Consider the following 24,099-nt stretch of genomic DNA (forward strand, 5'->3'; position numbering starts at 1 on the left):
TTCACTGCGTCTCGTAGGCGCTCCGTGCTAGTCGCCACACTTCCCTATTCTAGCCCACGATGTCAGTACTCCTCGATCGGAGGGCGGGCGATTTGAACTGCGCTAGAGGTACGCGGACGGACGGACGGAAGAAACTTTAATGGAAAAAGGACCTGCGAGGTTGCCAGCCCGGGCTCAGGCCACCCGGGCATTGTGTGCGGTGAGGCATAGCCTTTCCACCGCTGCCCGGGCCCGCTGGATAGCCCATAATTGGTCGTGTAGTTCTGAGCTAGTCAGAGCGCTTAGCCATCGCTCCTCGAGAAGGTCCGGTTCTATCTTGTCTTCTACGTATACTGAACTGATCTGTGTGCACTGCCACAAGATGTGTGCCATGTCTGCGTGTTCATGTTTGCAGAGCTTGCAGCTTGCGTCTGGATATTGTGTTGAATTTATTCTGTTTAAGTGGACTGGGTTTTGGAACGTTCTGGTTTGCAATCTTCTCCAATCTGTTTCTTGCGACCTGTCGAGTTGTTTGTGGGGTTGTGGGTATGCTTCTCTTTGTTTCGTGTAGTGTGTCAGTATGTCGTGGTACGTGACCAGTCTGTCCCTGTCGTCTTTTATCGCTTCTTCGTCGTCGTCGCCTCCTCCGTCTTCTCCATCGCCTCCGCCGCAATCCTTCTCCCTTCCCCGGGGGTTGCGGGGTGTTGGGCCGTCACTGTCCGTGCCGCGGTGGGTTAGTTTTCGCGCGACTCGGTGGGCCTTCTCGTTGAGGTTGGGAGGGGCATTCATGGTAACTTCTCCCATATGTGCCGGGATCCATTTGAGGTATTTGGGTGTAATTGTGCCGTTCTTAAAGTCTTCTGCTCTGTGGTTCAGGATTTTGGCCGCCTCGGTGGAGACCCAGCCCTTTGTGAAATTCCTAATAGCCGTCTTGGAGTCGCTGATTATTGTTCTGTATTGTTGCCGACCGCTGATTATAGCCAATGCGATTGCCGTTTCTTCCGCTGCCTCCGACGATCTAGTCCTTACGGAGCCCGCAGTCACGGTCTTTCCTTTCGTGCATACGACCGCCATTGCGAAGAGGGAGTTACCTTTGTCAGCGCCGACACCACCATTGTCGTCCCTGTGTCGGGGGTACCGCGCGGCGTCTACGAAGAGCACCCCCTCCCGCGCGCCGTGGTTTTTGAGAATCGTTTTCGTGCGGCATTTTCTTCTCTCGACATTGTGCACGGGGTGCATGTTCTTCGGGATATTTTCCGTGTTGACTGCGGCTCGGACGTCTGGGTGAATCTGCATCTTGGGGCCGTTCATTCCGTGGTAGTTTATGCCGATCTTTTCCATGATTTCTCTGCCCGCCTTGGTTTCGGAGAGTCTTTCGAGTTGCGCTATTAGATAGTTTTAGTATAGCGTACGCTATTCCATTGCGTACGCTAAAAAACAGCGGGTCGTCACTGCGCATGCGCTGAACGCTAAACGAAATAGCGGGTATAGCGGGCGTACGCAACGCAAACGAGTTAGCGTTAGCGTTCTTGCGGGGTTTGCGGAGCTTGCGGGAAACATGGCGGCGGTCCCGGCTGCCCACTTCGAATTGAATTTGGCGTTGCTTTTGTAAAATGCACTTCGTTCGTAGCAAATGACTGTGTAAACGGCTTTCGCTTAGTCTCAGGCCGCTTCGACGACAGAGTATTATGGATAACCTCGTGGTGTTTTCGAGATCGCTTCTCGTTTCGAACGAGTCGAAGCCTAACGAAAGAAACGTTCGAGATGTCAGCGCCACCTGTCGCTAAAGGCGCGAAATAGCCGCAACGACGGCATATGGCCTCTGAGATCCAAAGATATCGCCGGCCAACTAAAATTGTAGAAAACGTGCGCTGCTTAGCGTACGCTATATTATAGCGTATAGCGTACGCAATAGTTGCGGACGCTAAACTAAAACTGTTCTCTGTGCCTCTGCGATCTCCTCCAGCGTGTTATGCACTCCGAGTTGTAGTAACCTTTCGTTTCTTGTGTATCGGGGGAGACCCAGTGCTGTTCTGTACGCTTTTCTAATGAGCGCGTCGATCCTGTCTTTCTCGGCCTTGTTCCAGTGGACGAATGCCGCCACGTACGCGACGTGGCTGATCGCGAAGGCCTGAACGAGCCGCACAACGTTTCTTTCTTTAATGCCCCTCCTGTTGTTGGAGACTCTCTGTATTAGCCGAATGGCCGCCGTGACTTTCTTTTCCAGGCGTGTTATAATGTCCGTGTTTGTTCCCCTGGCTTCGATCCAGAGACCCAGAACTCTAATCTTTTGGACCATGGGTATCTCCGTGCCTTTCCTCGTGGTTAATCTGATTCCCCTTTTGTGTAGTTCCGCTACGTCCCTGGACGGTTTGCCGAACCTCCTGGGGCGGTAGAGCAGCAGTTCCGATTTTTCCAGCGAGCATTCAAGTCCGGTGCCCTCTAGGTGATTTTCGATTGCCTCCACCGCCCCTTGAAGTCTGTTCTCCATATCGCCCTCGCTTGCGTCTTTCGTGGTCCAAATCGTAATGTCGTCTGCATAAATGGTGTGATTAATGCCTTCTATTCGGTCCAGTTTTTCCGATAGTCCAATCATGACGAGGTTGAAGAGCATCGGTGACACGACGGACCCTTGCGGCGTGCCAGCGCTGCCCATGTCCACCTGGATACTCTCCTCCTCGTCCAGTCTGATTCTGGCTGTTCTTCCCGTAAGGAAATTTCGGATAAAATTATACGTTCGTTCGCCCAGGCCGAGTTGCACGATTCTGTCGAGTATGGCCGTGTGCTTGACCCTGTCGAAGGCCTTCTTTAGATCAAGTGCAAGTATTGCCCTCAAGCCCCGCCCCCGTGGTATCTACGCGGACGCTTCAGAACGCATTTTCTCTTAAAATAAGTCTCTCCTTGGCACGAAACAAGCGTTTCGAGGTTTCTGTGATGGTATTTCAACAGTCCACGTTGACTTAATAGTAACCTTTAGTGTCCCTTTAAAGATTTCCCCTAAAAAGTGAGTGAAAGAGCTCACAAAACAAACGCATATCGCCGCTCGCGTCGGAGCTCTGTTTAACGGCCACCTGTGTCTAAAACGGCGCTCCGTTGCAGCTGTCTATTTGTGAATGTATGACATAGTTCGCGTCGTAGTGTGCACCCGATAAGGCGACTGAGGGGAATTTTTGGTACCATTTCGCTCCACTGTTGCTCTGGGAAGGCCATGCGTGATCCGTACGCCTGAAGAGCAGCGTATCTGCGAGAAGCGACAGCGAGAGCAGCGGCGGGAGAGAGACCGTCGACGTTGCGCCAACCTGGCGGCCCGAACAGAAGAGCATGCCTGCGATGTGGTATGTAAGCGACGAGCAAGAGCCGACGACGCATATCGCGACGACACCACAAGGGCGCAGTGTCGGGATTCGACGGCGCCTATGCAATGTTCCAAAGAGACATTCTCGATTGCAACTTCGAACCAAGCTGCCGAGTATGTGATTGCCTATGGTTCGATCACAACCTCTCGGAAATCAACGGCATACGGTTGGAAGAGCGATGGTAGAAGGAAATGGATGTGCTGACACGATGCTTTCCGGGCAAGAACGTTGGGGAGTTTGGAGTCTGCGGCATGTGTAAGGAGGCGCTGGTAAAAGGTAAGGTGCCTCGATTCAGTGCAATGCATGTACAGAAGCTCTGCTAAAGGGTGCAGTTCCACGTTTCTCGACAACGAACGGTTATGTGTACCCGCGTGCGCCGGCACATCTTCCAAAGGTCAACGCCAATCGGATCAGCTTCGCTGCTCATTTACCTTCACAGAATGGAATGATTCATGAATTGTTGTATACTCGAGTCACAGCGGCACATTTCAAAGGCCCTTGAGTCAAGGGCATTAGAAACTGCCAAACTTTGTCGACCTCAAAGAAGGTCTGTTGCTGCCACTTGGCACTTGTCAATAACTCGCTTGTTTCAAATTATGAATGAGTGGTGTAATGCTCGCCATACCAAAGTTGCACAAAAAGCGAGTAAAATATAGTTGATAGCTCTTTTATAGCAATTAGTAGAACATGAAACGTGTTTTCACAGAAGCTGTTGCATGTTTGCTTTGTGAACTCACGGTCCAATGCGACGAAAGGGACAAGATTTGCAGCCTGGCGACCATGTTGCAGGTTTGCTTGACAAGCAGCGACCTGCTTCCAAGTTGGTTTGGTGAAGGTACAGCCGCCCTGATTTTTAATAATATAGCGCGAGCGTCGACTGAACTGCTGGTGAGCGCCTTATAACGGCGATAAGCGTGCAACAAGAGCGTGCAACAAGGCGAGTGCAACAAGGCAACAAGGCTCGTGCGCGAACTCTCGCCTTGTTGCACGCATATCGCCATTATAAGGCGCTCACCAGCAGTTCAGTCGACGCTCGCGCTATATTATTAAAAATCAGGGCGGCTGTACAAGCATTTTGGTCCGGCTCTGTAGTGTCTGGGGCAGCCAGGTGAGTTGGGCCGTGCTCAGCTTCAAGAATGCAAATGGCAAAGCTCGCAGCCTCTCCCCCCCCCCCCCCATGCGCCGTGAATGAGTTCTGCTTCATGCTGGCGGGCACATGTCTCTCACTGAACAAAAGCGAGATTTGCCCTTGGACGTCGTTGCCTTTCAGCGCCACTTAGCGCAGTTTTCTCAGTTGGTGCCATTGCAAGTGAAGTAGTAGGCAGTGTGTAAGCACCGCTGATGCATGTTGGAGCTACACTCTGTAGGCAAGGAGGCGCCACAGGCTAGTCAGATGCGAAAGAGAAACCATGTGTGGAAACTGCATCATCACCCCAGCAGAAGGCCCACACCAGGCTACACCGCATTGAAGCCTTTACTGGGCTGAGACTACCGAAGCGCTAACTGTCGGCACTCGTTAGTGTCATGATGCAGTACTTCACTTCACCGCTCCTAGATGGCTATTTTATGCATTCTCGCTGATGTCGCATCCATTACAGGAAGTTGATGGTGGACCCCAGCACAAAACACTTTCGTGCTAAAAAACGAAATGATAATTCATAGCAATATTGGAGCACGTAGTAAAACATTTTAAATTGATGCTGATAGCTTAAATTGATGCTGATAGATGCTGAGAGAATGGTTTAGCAGCAGACCTTTCTTTGAAAACGCTCTACGAGAGTGCGTGTGACTGCCACTAGAAGGCCTTCGAGATATCGAGGCAGTTCCATGAAACTTTGTAGACTCGATTGACTTTTGACTCGGTCTCCGTCGGATCTGCTCATGTAGCAGCGCCAAATATGCTGTTGAGTTAGAAGACTATCTGTTCGAAGGCCTTCAAAGTGCCTGTGTGACACCGGCATTAAATGAAAAATTGCAATGTGTTCATTCACAACAACAGGTGTCTTTATTGTGCCATGTGTTCCTATACCCCTATACAGTGTCGCCCAGTGACATCCGTGACAACTTCCAGTTGGGTGAAGGCTGATCTGCTGCAAGCCAGTTGAAATCGTCCACTTTGTTCCAGTTGTTGACAGTCTTGTCTAAGCATGATGCACACCAGTCTCGCTCATCTCCGTCATAAGTGAAGTCGTACTTGGCAAACAGGAGCTCTTTTGAGTCTTCGATAATGGAGCGTGCCTGAATGTGCACTCTGAATTCGCACTTGTGGCTGTTGTGTACTCGCAGCTGCTGACAGGCGATATGAAACGTGCAACGCTCGCACTCCTCCACGAATACTGAGGTGGCCACAGGTCCACACCGGATGTTGCAGTTCTTGAGCCGGCGTGCGAACAGTGTCGCTGGACAGCCATGGACGGTCACTTCGCAGGTGTTGAGAGAATCGAGTTCCATGTCCTTGCCATTGATGTCAGACAGCATTAACGTTTCCCCTGATCTGCCTTGGAAGCCCAAGGTGGAGGCATTCTTCAAGGCATCAGCAGGGAAGCCTGGCCTCGACTCGCATTGCCCCGTGGTTCTGGCATCACTGCACACAACAATTTATGACAAGTGTCAATGTGACACTGCAGTGTAATCAAACCAGCAGCTACAATGACAAAAGTGTTTGGTAAAAAAGATCCCCAACCTCCTGTGAATTTCATTTCATAAACTCGTATTCCCTAATACCTGTGCCACAAGGGCACAAAAAATAAACATGCTAATCACTTAATTCCATTCGCATGACACTATACAAACAAACCTAATGTCATTTGCTTTAATGTTATTTGTTAATGCTTCCGCCAGAACTTATTCGACTGAGAAATGCATACTTTCAATGCCATAGCTTGTGCAGGGCAGTATAATTAAAGCATCTGAATCAGTCTCCTAAACTACAACACTCCCGTAAGCAGTTGTAGTACTCAGTAAGCTTCCTAAGGTTGGCACTGCAATGGCTTCAACGTGGCAGGTGCTAATTTACATCTGGGCTTCAGATTTGGCATGCAATGGCCGAAGTTGTTATGGATGGTTGTAACGTTGTAAAAGACGGCAACAAACTGAAGCTAACACCATGGTATGCTTACTTTTACATTTCTCTATTCATTAAGGCACACTAAACTTGCAAATGCATGTTTATTTTTTAATTAGTGCGCTAATAACCTCACATTGGAAGATGCTGTCATCGACATTGTGTCAAATGCAATCAAATTTGGACATGTGGCAGCTCCACTGCAAAAAAATGTAATTAGGGAATTCGAAATATTATTGATTACTGTATTTACTTTTACTTGCATAATGTTCGCACCCCCCAAGTTGGCCATCAAAAATTAGATTTTTTTATTTCCTTAAGTAATCATCGCACTTTCAAAAATTGCTGCAACGACTGTTGTCTACTTGATCCGACATCAATGCTTACACGACTTGGGCTATGTTGGGCCAGGGTCACCTTATTTGTCCATTTTGTGACTCTAGGTGTAGCTATAGGCTGCAAATACTAAAGGGCCTTCGCAGCTGCTGCTTGTGCAGAACCTGTGTTCTTATTACAAAGGTAAGCGTGGTTGGGAAGTGCATAACATAGTGTTTAAATTTATATGAAATGATAACTGCTGGCAACGAAAACCCCAACTTTCAGCCAACTTATTTTTCATTTTACCATTTAGCACCTAGAACATTTCACTAGAAAAGTGTTCCCACATAACTATCGCTCCCCCCAACTTTGCATCAATTTTCCACAAAAGAAGGTGCGAGCATTATGCGAGTAAATATGGTAAATGTGATTTTTCGTGCCCATGTGCACAGGTACGGGCAGTCAATGACTACAAATAGCAGTTACCCCCCTGACTCCTTCATACATACACCACAACGTCCTGAAAACAAGCCAGTCCCCCTAACTCCCAATACATTTAAATACATGCTGCTGCACTTTCCTTGAGTAATGTGCTGAATGAATCTACAAGTTTCAATTTTCAATTTACAATTTTCAGGGTCCTGCTTGGACCCTGAAAAGGGTCTGCAGTATGTACTAAATAAAAAAATAAATAAAAAATCAACCCAACAACACAAACTGCCTATTGTGAACACTGGTGCATGAGATGAGCCTGACAAAAGATTGTTAGCTTTAAGTATGCCGTGACGACATTCACAGTGCGCTGGTGATTTCAAAGAACCGGGGACTGTCCTCTCTATTCAGTGTAAAGACTTTTACCGAGTGTAAACAGGCTTGTTACACTGAGAACATCCTCAGGGTATAAGTGGACAACAGAATTTGTTCAATTCAACAAAAAAAAAAATTAAAAATAAAATATTGTCCTAAGCATGCCCTACCTTCCACTTATCTTTTCAAGTAGGATGCCCACTGAATTAAAGGAGAACATTTATTAGTAAATAAGTTGAGAAAGAAATGAACAGAGGTGGAACTGAATGAAAACACTTCTTGTGGAAGCCAGACACTCTACCCGTTGTGCCACAAGGCAGTCATGTTGGAGCTGTTCAGATATTGGTATGAATGCATATAATTTGTCCAGAAACGCACGTGATCTTCTCTTGCTACTGCTGCACGGTCCAAGTCTAAACAATATTTTGATACAGTAGACTTCCTTAAATTCGACTCGAATTAATTCTATTTTTCGTTTAATTTGATCCCGACTGAAGGTCCAGGACAGCACTCATGCCCAAACTCACTATTTCTATGCTAAAATAGGCCTTCACCGGATAAAGTTGGCCAGTAAGCATGCACACGCCTGACCCCTATGGTGACCCCAATAGTGACATTTACTGGCAGCGTCTGTATTGGCAGAGCTGAAGGGACAGTGAATGCTTTGAACACCCTGTCATCTTTTATCAAAAAGGCTTATTTTCTGCCTGACCTAGAACGATTTTCATGCTATAATGGTAACTGACAATGTGTGGTCACAGTATTTACCTGATTCAATCGTGCAACCTTTTTTCCCGAGAAAATTGGGCCGGAAATGATGTTCGTCTGCTTTACCACATAATGCTCTATTGTGGCAAAGCTGACTTTAAAAGCTATGTGGCGAAGTTGTCTTTATGAAATCGGCTGCCACTGTACAACACACATTAGACCCTTGCCCATTTTTATTGGAAAAATTCAGCTGGGTGTTAGATTTCTACTTTGTTTGGTATTTTTAATGCGTTAGTTTTTTACTTTAGACAAACAGAAAGTGCACACGTCCAATTTGGGGGCGTGGTAGGATCAGGCAAATACTGCTGAATTATTTAGCAGCATGTTTTCAGATTCTTCTGCCCCTTGTACAATTCGACCCACTGTATAATTCAATCAATTTCCTTGGTACTGTCAGATTCAAGTTAACGGAAGTCGACTGTAATATACTACAGTTGGTCATAAGTAGCCTGAAACACATCTATCTGCCATGAGTGAAGGCAGTGGAATGACTGGATACCAACCAGAGACATATCATTGCGATTCACAAAATGTTATGTTGCAGTAGTAAATAAATGTGTAGCGGCGTTGAATTAAAATTAAAACAGTCCTTAAAAGTGATAGATGTACTGACAGGAAGAAAGTTTGGAAATATGATTGTTACATGTTATACAATCAAGTTATATCATTTTGGTTTTCTGTGGTCTGTATGCGAATTGTCTTGGTGAACACTGTGGGGATGCGTGACTCTCACGCCTCCCCTGAGATCTAGTTTTCCCGCATGGCTCGTCTCCTGCAGGGCGGCTTCGCCCGCCGCGTGGCCTGGCGCCCGCGGCGGTCGGGTGGTAGAAGCGCGGTGCGAGAGATGGCGCGAGCGTCGCGCCGCTGCTAGCCGCTGCGGGGTTACTCGGGCGTCGGGAGACAAGGCGCTCGGGCTGTTGGGTTCGAGACAGGAAGCGGGACGGCCGTGCCGCACGTGCAGCGACCCTCTTCCCCGGCGGGTCGGCTAACAGCGAGGACGTCCCGCGCGCCGACCCATGCTTCTGCGAGACCGCCTCGCGTGGCCGCCTTCGAACGCGCCACGATTCGCGTGACAGTACGCGCGAACGACCAGGCGTTGGGATCCAGCATGGGGCGAACATATTCGCTCGCTTCCGGTCGCGGTGAGTCGGACTTCTAGATTTGTCGCGCGCCCATCGGCATGTTTTGTGGCTAGCAACTCGGCTAGCAGGCATTGATCTATGAAGGGTGCAATAAATGCCCTTGTGATTGTTTGCACTACTGTGTTGTCGTTCCTTTGTCCCAAGAGTACGGGTGTGAGAGACCCCACAACACTAGTGAACACGCTTGCAATGACTTTGACCGCTACTGTTATACTCAACCTGCCTCTGAAAGCTGTTCATTGTGATCACAGCTTGAAGTGCCGGCTACTTGCAATGATTTACACAAATCTAGCTCTGCAAATCCAATGTGTGCGAAGGAATCCGTGTGAGGCAAAGTTTCCATGAAGAGGTTAATTAAATGCTAAAAAGTACAGTGAGATCTTTACATAATGAACTTCATGGGACTGCAGCAAACTGTTCATTACTCTGAAGGGTCATTATAGTTAAAGCCTCAAAGTGATCCATTCCGCCTATCAACCCATCAGTTTACCGGAAGTCACGGTATGAGCTATCCACAAAAACATTGCAGCTGGCTCTCGGCATGTACTGTTGCTATAGATTCTGCTGCCACACATCACCACAGCACCGCATATAGAGTTGCATGCACAAAAGATACGCTGATGCCGAGAAAACCACAAAGAGGAAGCTTCATGTCGCCTAATAAAGCTCAATGTTTCTTTTCGTTTGTTCATTTTTCACATTCCTTGCTGTGGACACTGCAACTGTCTTGCTCGAGGCGGACACTTGAACTATTTCAATGTCCAAGGGCGCATAAATGACACCATTCGGAAAGTGTGACCATGTGGCATCCCAAGAAACATGGAGGTTACATTTCTCCATGCACATAGCTGGTACGGCTGCAGAAAGTGCAATAGAACGAAGAGGCACGTGCAGAAGGAAGGGCAAAAGAATGAAGAGTTGCACCTCCATTGTCAGGCAACACTTGTGCCCTCGTAAAAGCTGATGTGTCGTTGCTTCCGCAATAGAAAGAAGTCACCCACCCCCGGCCCCCGTCTCGAGTTTTCTAAACCCATGCACTGCAGCATCAGCTTTCTGCGTCTTGATGTCTGCTAGCCTACTCTTCTGGCTGCCATGTAGGATACCCAGAAATCTAACAATCCCCAGACTTTGGAATATTAATTCGTAGTACTGAGGCATTAACAAGACACGAACAATGAATAACGATTGTTATTCTGAAAAGTTTGGTATTTTGAAGTTTGTAGTACTGAAATATTTTTTAATTGGAAACTATCAGCAGTCAGCAGGGCATTTCTGAAAAGTTCTATAATGTGGTGTTCATAGTATTGAGGTTTAGCTGTATATGAGACGCATACTATTGTCTTTATTGTCATCTATTAAATGTGTAATATTATGCAAACCTTATGTTTATTCATCAGGAAAATCAATTTCAATATAATGCAATGTTTATGATTATGCACCACACCATTAACAATCTAAGAGCTGAGATGTGAAGAGCAGTTCATGTGAATGCCAGCTGTAAGACATCAATGCAGTGATGTTGCCAGGACAAAGGTTTGTTGAGCGAAGAATAGCGAGGACAGATGTATGCTCAGAAAATTATGACGTCAAAGACAGGGGTAAGGATGGCTAGCATTATTTTTCTTGTTTCATTTATATGTCCACGAACTAAGGAAAGTGTGTGTGCATACATGCTCTCGCTCGAACATGGTCTTGTGTGTACATCACGACGCGAGGCACATGGCTATTTGGCAACACAGCAGCAGCCCCAGTCCAGGAGGGTTCACCAAGAGAGCTCTGCTTTATGAATCATACAGATTCCGCTAACTGTGGGAACTGCTGTAGCTTTAGAGAGTCGGCAAGACAAAACGGTACATAAAGATAAACTCTCAGTGAATTTCGCATTTCGGTGACAAGCGTGTCCTGTAGGATTTCTTAGGCGCACTGACGTACCTTGCAGAACAGCGGCAAGCTTTATTCAGGTGCGATATTCACGAGTGATTACCTTCATGAGATTACACATGACTACACAGAGAGAGAGAGATTATATATATAGACAGTAAAACCTCGTTAAACCGTACCTGCTTAAACAGTAGTTTCCTTTTGAAAGTAGTAAAGTCAAATTTCCGACTCAGCGGCCATTGAACATAATGTGTTCTGCATCCGCATAAACTGTACCAGCTTATTGCGTACGTATTCGTTAACACGTAGTGTTTCCACTTTTCGTCGCAACAAACACGGCAGTGCGTTGTATCTATCGGGCGGCCTGCCAGCACAAGATGCCTCAGAGATCAGAACGGCCTCCAAGCGCCCACATCAACTTTACCATCATTTCTGCGCCGTGCCAGAGAGCATTGTGGCATCGTGCCAACAAGGAATCCTGTCACGCCGAAGCTTGGATAAAAAAGACGCCGGGTGCTCAGCATAGAAGAAAAATTAGACATTGTTCATAATATCGAATGTGACACGAAGTCGGCATTGGCACGCGACAGGGACTTACTGTTGACTACGGTGTGTGGCGTTTGGAATGCGCAGACGTTGCTTGGCAGCGCTGCTGCGACCACATGGAGATGTCAGCTACGAGGTTCAAATCTTCACCATCGTTGCCTCTGTTGTTGCCGGAATGTCGACTAGCGACAGTCATGAGGACGACACGGAAAACGACAGAACGGGCGATTCAGGCCCGACAGTGGCAGAAGCTGCACATTACGTCAGCCTCATGAATGCAATCGTTGCAACGAGAACAGCACCCCGCAATGAAAAAGGCGCTCCGCGACTTTTGCAGCGCTACCCCCTGCGTGCATGGAGAACATGCAACGCGCCAACAAGGAATCTGCCACGTGAGTGTTTGCCAAGAAGAGGGAGCTGGCTGAAAAGCTGGCTTGCAGCTACAGTAAGTTTGAGGCTGCTGTCGTCGCTGCTAGGCCATGCGGCATTAAACGAAAATAACACTTGTCGTGCGAAGTGAATAAATACTACTGCACGTCTTTTTCACTTTTCATAGCACTCTCTCTGAGTTCCGTTTTTGACAGGTAAATGGGCAATCTCATGCCATTTCGATTAGGCAGTACAGTAGAATCTCGATGATACGATTACGGTTGATCCAAATTTCGCGATGATAAGAATTTCAAAAGTGTTTTGGATGGTCTATGTTATATAGAATACGCTATGATTCAGGATTACACGAACAGTTTCTCAAGCCTTCGCGGATGATACGAACGCGCCAATGACCGGCGCACACGTACGAGCGGGGCGACGCGGCTGGTCTCAGAGGGGGAGAGTAGCCACCGTGGCTAATGCGTGGCTGCTGGCCCTTTTCACGCCTGCTTCACCTCCCGTCTCTCTCCACACTCGCCGCCATTCACCTCCACGTCTTTTCACGCCCGCTTCCCTTCACCTCTGCCGTCCGAGAGGCAGCGGCCACCGGCTCTCCTCTCCACATCGGCCTCCGTTCACCTTCAGTCTCTGCCGTCCGAGCTGCAGCGGCCACCGGCCCTCCTCTCCACACCGGCCTCCCATCACCTCCACGTCTTTACTGCGCTGCACTTTACCCAATTTCTTCCTCCCACCAAGAATCTCTCTCTCATGCCCGCTTCCCTTCACCTTCAGTCTCTGTCGCCCGAGCGGCATCGGCCACCGGCTCTCCTCTCCACACCCGCCTCCATTCACCTCCACGTCTTTTCACGCCCGCTTCCTTTCACCTCTGCCATCCGAGCGGCAGCGGCCACCGGCCCTCCTCTCCACACCCGCCTCCCTTCACCTCTGCCGTCCGAGCGGCAGCGGCCACCGGCCCTCCTCACTACACCCGGCTCCCTTCACCTCCACGTCCTTTCACGCCCGCTTCCCTTCACCTCTGCCGTCCGAGAGGCAGCACCACCGGCCTCCGTTCACCTTCAGTCTCTGCCGTCCGAGCTGCAGCGGCCACCGGCCCTCCTCTCCACACCGGCCTCCCATCACCTCCATGTCTTTTCATGCCCGCTTCCGTTGACCTTCAGTCTCTGCCGCCCGAGCGGCAACGGCCACCGGCTATCCTCTCCCCACCCGCCTCCATTCACCTCCAAGTGTTTTCACGCCCGCTTCCCTTCACCTCTGCCATCCGAGCGGCCACCGGCCCTCCTCTCCACACCGGCCTCCCTTTACCTCCACGTCTTTTCAGACCCGCTTCCCTTTACCCTCCTCTATACTTCATTGCGCGGCAGACGAGCGCTGCAACAATAGACAGTTTTAGTTTAGCGTCCGCAACTATAGCGTACGCTATACGCTATAATAAAGCGTACGCTAAGCAGCGCACGTTTTCTACAAGTTTAGTTGGCCGGCGATATCTTCGGATCTCAGAGGCCATATGCCGTCGTTGCGGCTATTTCGCGCCTTTAGCGACAGGTGGCGCTGACATCTCGAACGTTTCTTTCGTTAGGCTTTGACTCGTTCGAAACGAGAAGCGATCTCGAAAACACCACGAGGTTATCCATAATACTCTGTCGTCGAAGCGGCCTGAGACTAAGCGAAAGCCGTTTACACAGTCATTTGCTACGAACGAAGTGCATTTTACAAAAGCAACGCCAAATTCAATTCGAAGTGGCAGCCGGGACCGCCGCCATGTTAGCCGCAAGCTCTGCAAACCCCGCAAAAACGCTAACGCTAACTCGTTTGCGTTGCGTACGCCCGCTATACCCGCTATTTCGTTTAGCGTTTAGCGCATGCGCAGTGACGACCCGCTATTTTTTAGCGTACGCAATGGAATAGCGTACGCTATACTAAAACTGTCTAATAGGCCGCAGCCGCCGCGAGTACAGCGTTCCGCCGCCACCTAAACAGGGCACTCCTCCCTCATCCATCGCTGGGCTCGACTGGTAAGTGCGCCCCTCAACCCGCATTTCTTTGCGTTGGCCGCACCGCCCGCATTTCTTTAATGTCTAATTTCGCAGCTAAGAGGTACACACACACATATGTGAGGTTTGTTCCTCACTGTACGAATTGCGAAGTGAAAACGGTAACTAATGCCGCTATGAGGCGCCGCCCAACAGTGCGCCTGCTCGCTTTCGGTTTAGAGGAAAGGCCAGCAGACACGTTTCTTGGGCTGCCCGCGCAGTTATATATAACATGGTGCGTACGAGAAATGACAGAAGTATTTATTATATTGGCTGTTGCCTCAAAGCTTGAGGCACTTCCTTGAAAGGGGCTTTGTGGCGAACTACCTAAGGCATCATGCTTGTCCGTCACAGAGAATGCATAGTTCGATAGAAGAGGTCGTAGGAACCGCGCAGAAATCAGTTCCACGAGTTTCAGCATGTGCGGCTTGTCACTGCCCTTGCATTTCAACAGTCTGGAGCCACTGAGAGCAGGAACTGCACGTTCTACAAGACTAGTGAGGGGTTTCTCAAAGGCACAATTTTCCTTCAGTGCCTGTTCAACAAACGTCTGCAGGGTGTCAAGGACAAATAGGAGCTGGTACAAAGAATAAAGCAATCCACCTCGATCTTGGCTGCGAGTGAACGTCAGGAGTGGCTGATTTGTTACTGGCTCTGTGCAAAGGGCTACACAGTTTTCGCAGTTCATTTGCTCTGTTATAACACGAGCAATGTAGCCTCCAATGTACACTGTCGCGGAAAACTGAACGGTGGGCAAGTGCAGAGGCAGGAGCGTAGTGTTCAGTTGCTCTATAACAGTCATTGCAGTTTTTGCAATTTCTAACCAAGGTTGCACTTGTTCTGCCGGTGTCTTTCGAAGCAATGCATGCGCAGTGGACATTCCTGCAGTCTCGCTGTGAGCCACGTTGGAAAGTGCATTTGAGGCAGAAATTCCTGTTTTAAGCACTTTCTCAAGTCCTGAAAGGGCTGCACGGACATCCAAGGTATCATTGCAACCCAAAGACATACGCAATGTCCCAAAGAGAGATTTTATGGGGTCACTGTTAAATTTGCGCGTAAGCACGAATGAAAACTTCTCAATACTCAGCAGGTACTTGATGCATGCCACAGTTGAATACGTAGTGATATGTTTAGTTGGTCAAAAACTCCTTCGGATGGCTACATCTCTTTTTCAAATCCTCCAAGTATATCGGCATGGTAGCTTCAAGCCACTCGAGCCGGTCATCATCAACATCATCATAATGCCCGGCATCTGCAAAGCTCTGATGAAGTTGTTGCGTTGTGTTGCTTGTACCATGAAGAACAGACCAACGGTAAATGTACTTTATGAATGTAATACCAAGGCATGCGCTTGCAAATGATACGCTACAAGTGTGACCCGCTTGTTCTTTCATGTGCTCCAAGGCAGCAGTTACAGCAGGAGACAGCACCTGCACGGCCCTTCCATCATTTATCTTTTCAATATTGTTTGGGTAGACATGCTTGCGACTGAGGTAGCGCACTGGTCTTACTGTCAAGTCTTTTTGAAGCTCCTACACAGCTTTGAGATGCGAAGATGATATTTCTACTTTTGGCCCGATGTCATGGGCCAAGAAATGGGAGCGCACATTTTTCAGAACATGGCATGGATCAAAGCTTAGGAAAAGGGGTCGCTCAGGGTCACAGGGACGTTCAATCTGATAACTGAGACAGCCATATCCCAGGAGCTTAAACGCATGCACATTTAGTTTGTGGTTGTCCATAACGAGCTTTGTGATGCGAAACCCGCAAGTTTCCACTTTCTTCATGATGAAGAGAACGAGCTTATGGAGTTGAGCGCCAGTCAGCCCTTTGGTAAAAAGTAGCCTACCGGGATTCTGTAGGACCTGGACAATCCCCTCATCACGAAACACAGGAGCGAGTTTGTTAACACAATATCTTTGTGGTCTGCCGAGCCAAGGTCTGCGCGGCCAAGAAAACAATCTTGCTGTTTGTGGTACTGCAGTTTCTCTTTCACTCGCATCTCATCAACGATGAGAGAGCACACCCTGGACTGGGGTGCCTGCAAATTCTGGCATTGTTTTTAGCCGTGCTTCAACAAGTTTTGTGAAGCCCTTCTCTCCATTCTGAATACTGACATATGCAGATAGAGTGTTTCTGTTAAGCAGTTTCAGAAGTTCCTTGCCCCGCATATGCTCATAGGCCCTTGCTGATAAGTGCCTGAAAACAACACAGTGACGAGCGGTCTCCTCAGACCAAGTTGGTCTTCTGGAAGTTTCTGATCTGGTCGAGCAGAAACAACGCAGCAGGTTGCTTCTCCGAGGCTGCCTTTCTTATATAACAAATTTCATCCGTAAGGCTGTCCTCTTTCAGGCGATTCAGCTCCAGGTTATACAGTATCTGTCAACTCTCTGTCAAAGTTGCTGGATTTTTATTTTGAGGTCTCCTTCCCGCTTCCATTTCGTCCTTTCCACAATAAACAAGCTTTGTGGTGCCCTGCTATCCACTTAGACGCTTCGATCACGCTTTGCTTTGCCTTCGCAATAGTGGGTGTCGCACTGGCCCGCCGGCTTATGCGAGTGAAATGACACCTCCATGGAAGCGTCTTCTTCCTCCTCAGCCATTGGTTTGTCAGAGATTAAAGATGGCAGCAGGAACGATGAGGATGCGACAGCTTGAGAAGCATCCGTCTGTAGCACAATGGTAACACATGCTCGCTTGATCACACTTGATAAATTTCTCTCCTGTACAGCTTTTGGCTGAAGATGACGGGGGTAATCGTCGAACACGGACAGCACAGTACCCTTCTTGAACCTTCTATAAAATCTTCTTGCTTGAAGTGCCTGCTACAAACCTTTGTGTAGCACGATGAGTCGTTTGGGGTCCATCCATCCCGCCGGACTGCAGCAAGCCACTTCTGCCTCAACTCCAAGTCTGACGGCACCTCATGAAACGATATCCCAGCGGTTTTCTTCTCGTCAGACTTGCACGGAGGCACACAACAGTATGCCATTTCAGATTAAATGCGTTTACACAGAAAAAAGGGCACAGTGAGGATGCACTCGAACAGAACCAGTGCCCTCCTCTGACACCGTATGAGAAAAAAAAAAAAAAAAACTCGAGAGGTTCGCGCCAGCGGTGAGAGCTACCCTGTTTGCGTGGCGCCCCCGCGCGGCTGCTGAGAGCAGTAGAGAGGAGGAAAAATTAAATTAAATCATGGGGTTTTACGTGCCAAAACCACTTTCTGATTATGAGGCGTGCCGTAGTGGAGGACTCCGGGAATTTTGACCACCTGGGGTTCTTTAACCTGCACCTAAATCTAAGTACACGGGTGTTTTCGCATTTCGCCTCCATCGAAATGCGGCCGCCATGACCGGGATTCAATCTTGCGACCTCATGCTCAGAGAGGAGGAAGTATGACGGCGTTGGGAGTGCATGTTGCTGGGCACTAAAGCATAGAGGAGGCACTGCCTTCACCTTCAGTCTCTGCTGGCCGAGCAGCCACCACATCGACCTCCACATCGGCCTCCCATCACCTCCCCATCGACGCCACCATAGCGTAAAGAGACCACATGTACGCCTGCAGATGCGCGCATGCTCGCGTCCGCGCCCTAAGTGTCTGCCGCGCCTCGCAAGTAATGGCGCTTTGCATCCACAAAGATAGAGAGGCTAGAACTACTTTTTAGTGTCGTGAGCGGCCGGTGCCCTCAGCAGGCGAAGTGAAATATGTTCGGATCCAACCACCAGAAGGTGCTGCAGCCCTCTGGCGCGCGAAAGTGCGCGGCAAGGTGCGGTAGCGAGGGAGCCGGGTCGGTGTGTTAGCCGTGTACTTCTGTTGTGATTGTGCGCTTTGAACCTTCTGTTGCTGTGTTATCAGATCAGGGAGCTTCAAACATGAGCTGTGGTCTGCGTTGAACATGAGTGACCATGCCTGCCCGTAAGGGTAGGACGTGCATTGTGCCTTTGTGCAAAGGTGGGTACAAATCGTTAGCAGAAAAGGTGTCATTATTCCGAGCCCCTGCCGATCCTGTTCGCTTCCAAGAATGGGCCAGAAACATCAAACGTGACAAGGTACTCGACAATACATGCGTAGTGTGTTCACGTCACTTTGATGAACACTACATACAGCATGTGATCAATGGAGATGTTGTCGAGCTAGAACGCGAACGGCCAGTGCTTACTGATGATGCTGTGCCGACTATATTCCCTGATGCACCTTCATATCTAACAAAGCCTGTTCCGAAAAAAAGAAAGGAGAGAGACCTCGCCAACTAATATGCACCACCAACAAAGCGCATGGCTTTACGTGAAAGCTTGCCTGACTGCGAACTCACTGAAGGCATCATGTATATCATGTACAGCCAGCGTCGGAGACATCCCCGCACCAGTTCAGCAATGTTTCACCACCTTCAGCTCTTTGTACAAGAATTGTGCTCTCAAATGATCCCGGGGTGCTTTGCTTCGGGTCGAATGGATGCGTGGAAACAGAAGTGCTTGTTATTAAGCACGTCACATTCACAGTGTGCTCTGAACTTACACAGGGACGAGAAACATTATTGTGCCGAATATACTGCCGCAACATCAAGGTTGATGAATTTTTTGTGGCCACCGAAAGTGACGCTCTTGCGGCGTTAAAGAAAGCTGACGCACTGCTGCTGTGTCCGGGGTGTGATATTCAACCCCTTAAGTCTGGCCAGTGCACTAAGTGTGGTGCAGTGTACTATTCGCACACGTGCTCTGGCACAACAGCTGTAGGAAAACAGTGTTTGCATTGTAAGTACACTAGGAAGCTTATAGCGAATCAGATGTGCCAGCGGAAGCAGAAGCCCAAACCAACATTCAGACAGCGAGCTGCCAGGAAGTCTGTTCAGCTGATCTGGACAAAGAGAAGGCTTGGAAAAGTCCAAGAAACTGTAGAAAAACTGCAAGTTTTGAATGAATCTGTGGCCAGCATGGCTTTCGAGCGGAAAATTAGTGGACTGCCGCCAAAACAGCGCTTCGCTGTAAGAACCTGCTTTGAAGCCGCGTGCAGAAAGTCAAGCCGTGGTATGGCTTACAGCAAGCTGTGGGTTTTGGAATGTATCCTGATGTGAATGAAGAGCCCACAGCTCTATGAGCATATTAGAAGGCATCAAATCATGGCACTACCAGGTAAGTCATGCTTAGAGAAGCACACGCAAGGATTGAAAAGCACATATGGTTTCAACACCAAGGTGTTTGCAGCCCTGGAGCAAAAAACAAAGGACATGGATGAGCTTAGTGTGCATGGAGGACTTGTTTTTGACGAACTGAAGCTCTCTGAGAATATCGCAGTGAGAGCGCCAGGAGAAATGAGTGGCTTCATAGACCTCGGCCCTTTCACAGAACCAGAAAACAAGACTTCTCTGAGCGACCACGGACTCATCATGTTTCAGCCTTTCTAAAGTCTGTGGTTTCTTCCAATCGCACAACATTGATGTGATATGTGGCTGAAGAGTAGTAAGGATTTGGTCTTCGTGCACTTTTTAATTCTGCACCTACAAAACAAAAAGCCTTCTTCTGTCCTTAACACTGCAATACTTCTGCTTGTTTCTTTCAGGAGAGTGGACCCAAATACTCGGCGTATTTTCTTCTAGATGCAACGTGAAGGCACCTTTCCTGTCCAAGCTACTACTTGCAGCTACGATAATGGCTGAAAAATTTGGTCTTCGTGTTGATAATTGGACGAGCGACTGTGCACCATGAAACAGAAATCTTTGGAACCTGCTTGGGATAAAGGGTAGGTTGCCTCATTCCATACATCTTCATAAAACTATTTATATTTTGCTTGCCTGCTTTCGTTTACATAATTTTATTGCTCGTTGCAGCATCATCAGTGGAAATCACATGCAAGTCTTCCCATCCTGTTGATGCAGCAAGACACCTTCACATGATTTCCGACTTTCCTAATCTCGTAAAATGTGTGCTGAATAGCTCTGTGTCAAAAGGATTACAGACACCACAAAGTCATGTCCATGTAGGTCCTATTCAGGAGGCTTGGAAGAATGATAGCAACACCGTTACACTGAAGGTCATGCCACATATTACTAGAGCACATGTACAGCCAAATGAGTTTGAAAAAATGCGGGTCAACCTAGCCTTCCAGCTTTTCAGCGAGGAAGTGCTCAAAGCACTTTTCTTCTATAAGAGTGACCTTGAGAAAGTTTCGTACATTTGAGCCAACAGAGCACTTCGTAAGGCTTATGGAAAAGTTAATTTTTGTCATGTCATCGCAAACACCAGTGAAAGGTCTTCGATCCAAGTCAAAAAGTGCAAACTTTCTTGAAGATTTTTTTTTTAAGTGAGTGGGAGGAGTATGCAGCAAAGCATGGTGGGGGTTTTTGAGTCCAGAGACTGCCCTTGGGCTCCGTTTAACACTGAAAAGTACACTATCTTCTGGATTATGTGACTTCCATGCATAAGCATAAGTACTTACTGCAAATCTCAGTCAAGACAAGTGGAGAACATTTTTGGGATTGTGCAGCAATCATTTGGATGCAATGATCATCCTACTCCAGAGCAGTTTTTGATCATTATTAGCAACCTCTGCTTCTACAGCTTAGAGAGACCACCCAGAGGTGGAAATTCACAGCCTGAACTTACCAATGCACTCTTGGAGCCATCTGATGCATGTCAAGAAAAAGCTGCTCAAATAACAGCACTGGTTGACAAGCTCTTAGATGAAGAGATCTTAGAAGATGCAGCAGTTGTGGTGAAAAAAACAGCTCCTTGCTTGACCACAAGGACTACGCAGAGAAAAAGAGTGACAGCCGATTAATTTATTATATAGCTGGATATGTCGTGCGGAAGTCACTGAAGAGAATTGAGTGTGCGTCTTCACTCTGCATTCTTCCTGGTCAAGCCATGTCGACCGATAATGTTTCCTTAACTAAAGAGTTTGACCACGGTGGCTTGATTTACCTATCCAAGCCACTTGAAATACTTGTGACAGAACTTGAAAATGCATTTACCGTTTTATTTAGCAGGAACAAGCTACATGCCAAGAGCACAACCCGTTTTCTAAGCTTTGTTCAAGGAAATAAAGTTAAAGTGGTTGGCTGCCCAGACCATGGGCGCGAAGTGACAGCCAACATTATTAAGTTTTATGCCCTTACAAGGCTGCATTTCCTCGCGAAAGCTTTAAACAAATGTAGAAACTCGCAGAGAGAAAAACAAAAGCTTCTAAAGATGAGGCAGTGCCAGCGAGAGTGAGGCATCGTCGAGTTCATTGTGGCTAGTCTTATGTTTTGTACATATACAGTAAAGATATTGTATATGCCGAGTTCTGGCCTACTGTTTAATGTTCCTGTTGCAATGTAGCTGTAGTAAACTCGACCAGCCCTGCTAGAAGCTTCGGTGCTGCCTTCGCCAAAAGAAGACTCCGTGGTACACGGTTTGCAAATGCAGTGCCATGGCACTTGGCCCAGTTTCAGTTGACCTGTCAGCTTACATTGTTTTCAGTGTAGGCTCTTGCATAAGTAGTACTCCGGCTGCGCCAAAGCAGCTTTCATTTCGGGAATCCTGGGCATGGAAACCGCATTACAACGGGGGCGAAAACACCTGTGCACTGAGATTTAGGTGCACATTAAAGAACCCCAGGTAGTCTAAAATTATTCCGGAATCTTCCACAACGCATCCCTCATAATCAGATCTTTGTTTTGGCACGTAAAACCCCATAATTTGATGTTTCTTTTTAAATTTTGGGGCACCCCAAGAATAGCTTTTCAGAATGCATGGTACCGATTCCTCGGTATGGAAGAGGAAGAATATTAATCGCTTGTAAGCTACTACGAACAAATATAAATCTCTGTGACTTCATTAGGAGAGCCACAACTGCGGATACGGCAAACAACGTTCGTGCGTCGGGTGCCTGTCTGCCGAAACCAGCGCTGGATCTTGCACCAAGCTCGCGTGGCTGACAGGGCCATGCTGCGAAAAAAAGAAGCGTGCCACAAGCAAAATAAAAGAAAGGTGAAAGCACACTTCCAGTAAGTTTCGGTACTGTAGGCTGTAGGATCGCGCATGCAAGCGCCAGAGTTGAGCGCGCTAGCCAGCGGCAGCGCCACCTACCCACAAGATCGGGAAATATTGCACTTCTCCACTGGTCCCGACACTAGAAAGACTTTTCCAGCCTCTATAACAAAGACGTGCGACAGTGCACGCTCACTGGGGTCACTCACAGACGCCGCTTCGTGCTTTATCGACAGTATTTCAAAATGCTTCATTATCTATAAAAGTAATTGCTATATTTTTATAGCTGTTAGATCAACGCAAAAAAAAAAAGAAGAAGCACTTTCTTGGATGATATAAATCTGCTTCAATGAGAGCTGAACATTCCGCGCCGTAGCTGCATAGCCAGGCGCGCCGACGCGAGGCAACCCAAGCGTGCGATAACAGAGAGGAGCTGTTTCCCGAGATCACACCGCGTACGAACCATGCCACGCCATCTGCGCATGCGTGGGCACACGTCCGCAAGCGTACGTGTGGTGTGGACTTAACGTGCATAGTGCGCTTGGAAGGTTCCATGCACTTAACGTGCATGAAACCTTCCAAGCCAGGGCGAGTCACGTGCCTGACAACTATGCGTCACCCACTTCCTGGCAGCTCATCGGCGTATGCTAGATTTTTTTTTTTGCTATACCGCGTTTTCGCACAGGGCGACCCGATCTTAAAGGAAAAGCCGAATCGCTATCGCCATCACATGCTGCTGCAGGCGTCTCTTCACTGTTCGCTGCTGCTGCTTCCCTGTGCGTTTCAGGTAACTGCAACAGCACTGCAACGTGGACTACCTGAATGTGACGGACGCAAGTTTAGTGCACGCGGAAAGACCAAAGCGTTCGCTGTTCGACATGTCACAAAGACGCAAGGCCCTTTCATTTAAGGAGAAAATTAAAATCTTCAAGAAGGCCAATGACAACGCGAAGAAGAAACGTGTTGAGTTGGCAAAGAAGCTAGGCATAGCACCGCCGGCAATGTGCACCATTCTTGGGCAGCGAGAAGTTGTGATGAAGAATGCCGAGCCAGTGGCGTAGCTAGGTCGTCTGGCACCCAGGGCCCACAGGTCTTCTGTCACCCCCCCCCCCACCCTTCGAGTGCAGCCAGCGGAAAGAGGGGTGTCTTAAGACGTATATGAACCCCCCCCCCGCCCCCACTTTGCACCTGGGGCCCACGGACCCCCGGCCCCCCTCGTTGCTACGCCATTGTGCCCAGCACTTTGGCGTGAACTTGAAACAGGCGAAGACAGCTATAAACATGAAGCTGAAAGAGGTCCTGCTAACATGGTTTGGCGAAGTTACAGTGGCTGGCGTCAACGTGGACGGCAAGGTACTACGCGAGAAGGCGGACAACATGGCGCTTTCCCTGGGAATTGAAAATTTCTGAGCTTCCCGGGGATGGCTGCATCGTTTTAAAGTGGGAAATAGACTTGTCCACAGAGTCGTTTGCAGTGAAGGGAAAAAAGCGGACCAGTCAGCTGTCAGCGACTGGCTGAACACGCTGCCGGCGCTGATTTCGGACTATGCACCATGCGACGTAACTAATGCTGACGAGGCGGGCCTCTTTTTCAATTTGCAACCAGAGAGGAGCTTTTGTTTGAAGGGCCAGGCTTGCCATGGCAGCCAAAAAAGTAAGGAGAGAATCACCGTGATTTTTTGCGTGAATGCCCACGGCTCAGAGAAAATGCAGCTTACCGTCATAGGCAAGTCTAAAGAGCCGAGGGGCTTTCGATCGGCAGGACGTTTACCTTGTTTGTACAAAGGGGAACAAACGCGAGTTGATGACATCTTAATTGAAATCAAGAAAAAGAAATGGGCATGGGCAGG

General features: G+C 48.4%; 1 protein-coding gene and 1 pseudogene across 2 annotated transcripts in view; one reads left to right on the forward strand and one right to left on the reverse strand.

Annotated features, from left to right (window-relative positions):
- Positions 1 to 5,317: 5,317 nt before the first annotated feature.
- The window catches only part of LOC142568064 (tubulin-specific chaperone C-like), a 45,137-nt gene continuing 26,355 nt past the window's right edge, over positions 5,318 to 24,099 (reverse strand). For both annotated transcript variants that reach the window (XM_075678146.1, XM_075678147.1), the window contains exon 6: positions 5,318 to 5,919. In XM_075678146.1, coding sequence (XP_075534261.1) covers positions 5,367 to 5,919 — 553 coding nt within the window. In that variant the 3' untranslated portion in view covers positions 5,318 to 5,366. The remainder of the gene's footprint in view (positions 5,920 to 24,099) is intronic.
- Positions 18,188 to 21,560, forward strand: LOC142568116 (uncharacterized; annotated as a pseudogene).

The sequence above is a fragment of the Dermacentor variabilis genome, unplaced genomic scaffold (genome assembly GCF_050947875.1).
Source record: "Dermacentor variabilis isolate Ectoservices unplaced genomic scaffold, ASM5094787v1 scaffold_16, whole genome shotgun sequence".
Classification (NCBI taxonomy): domain Eukaryota; kingdom Metazoa; phylum Arthropoda; class Arachnida; order Ixodida; family Ixodidae; genus Dermacentor; species Dermacentor variabilis.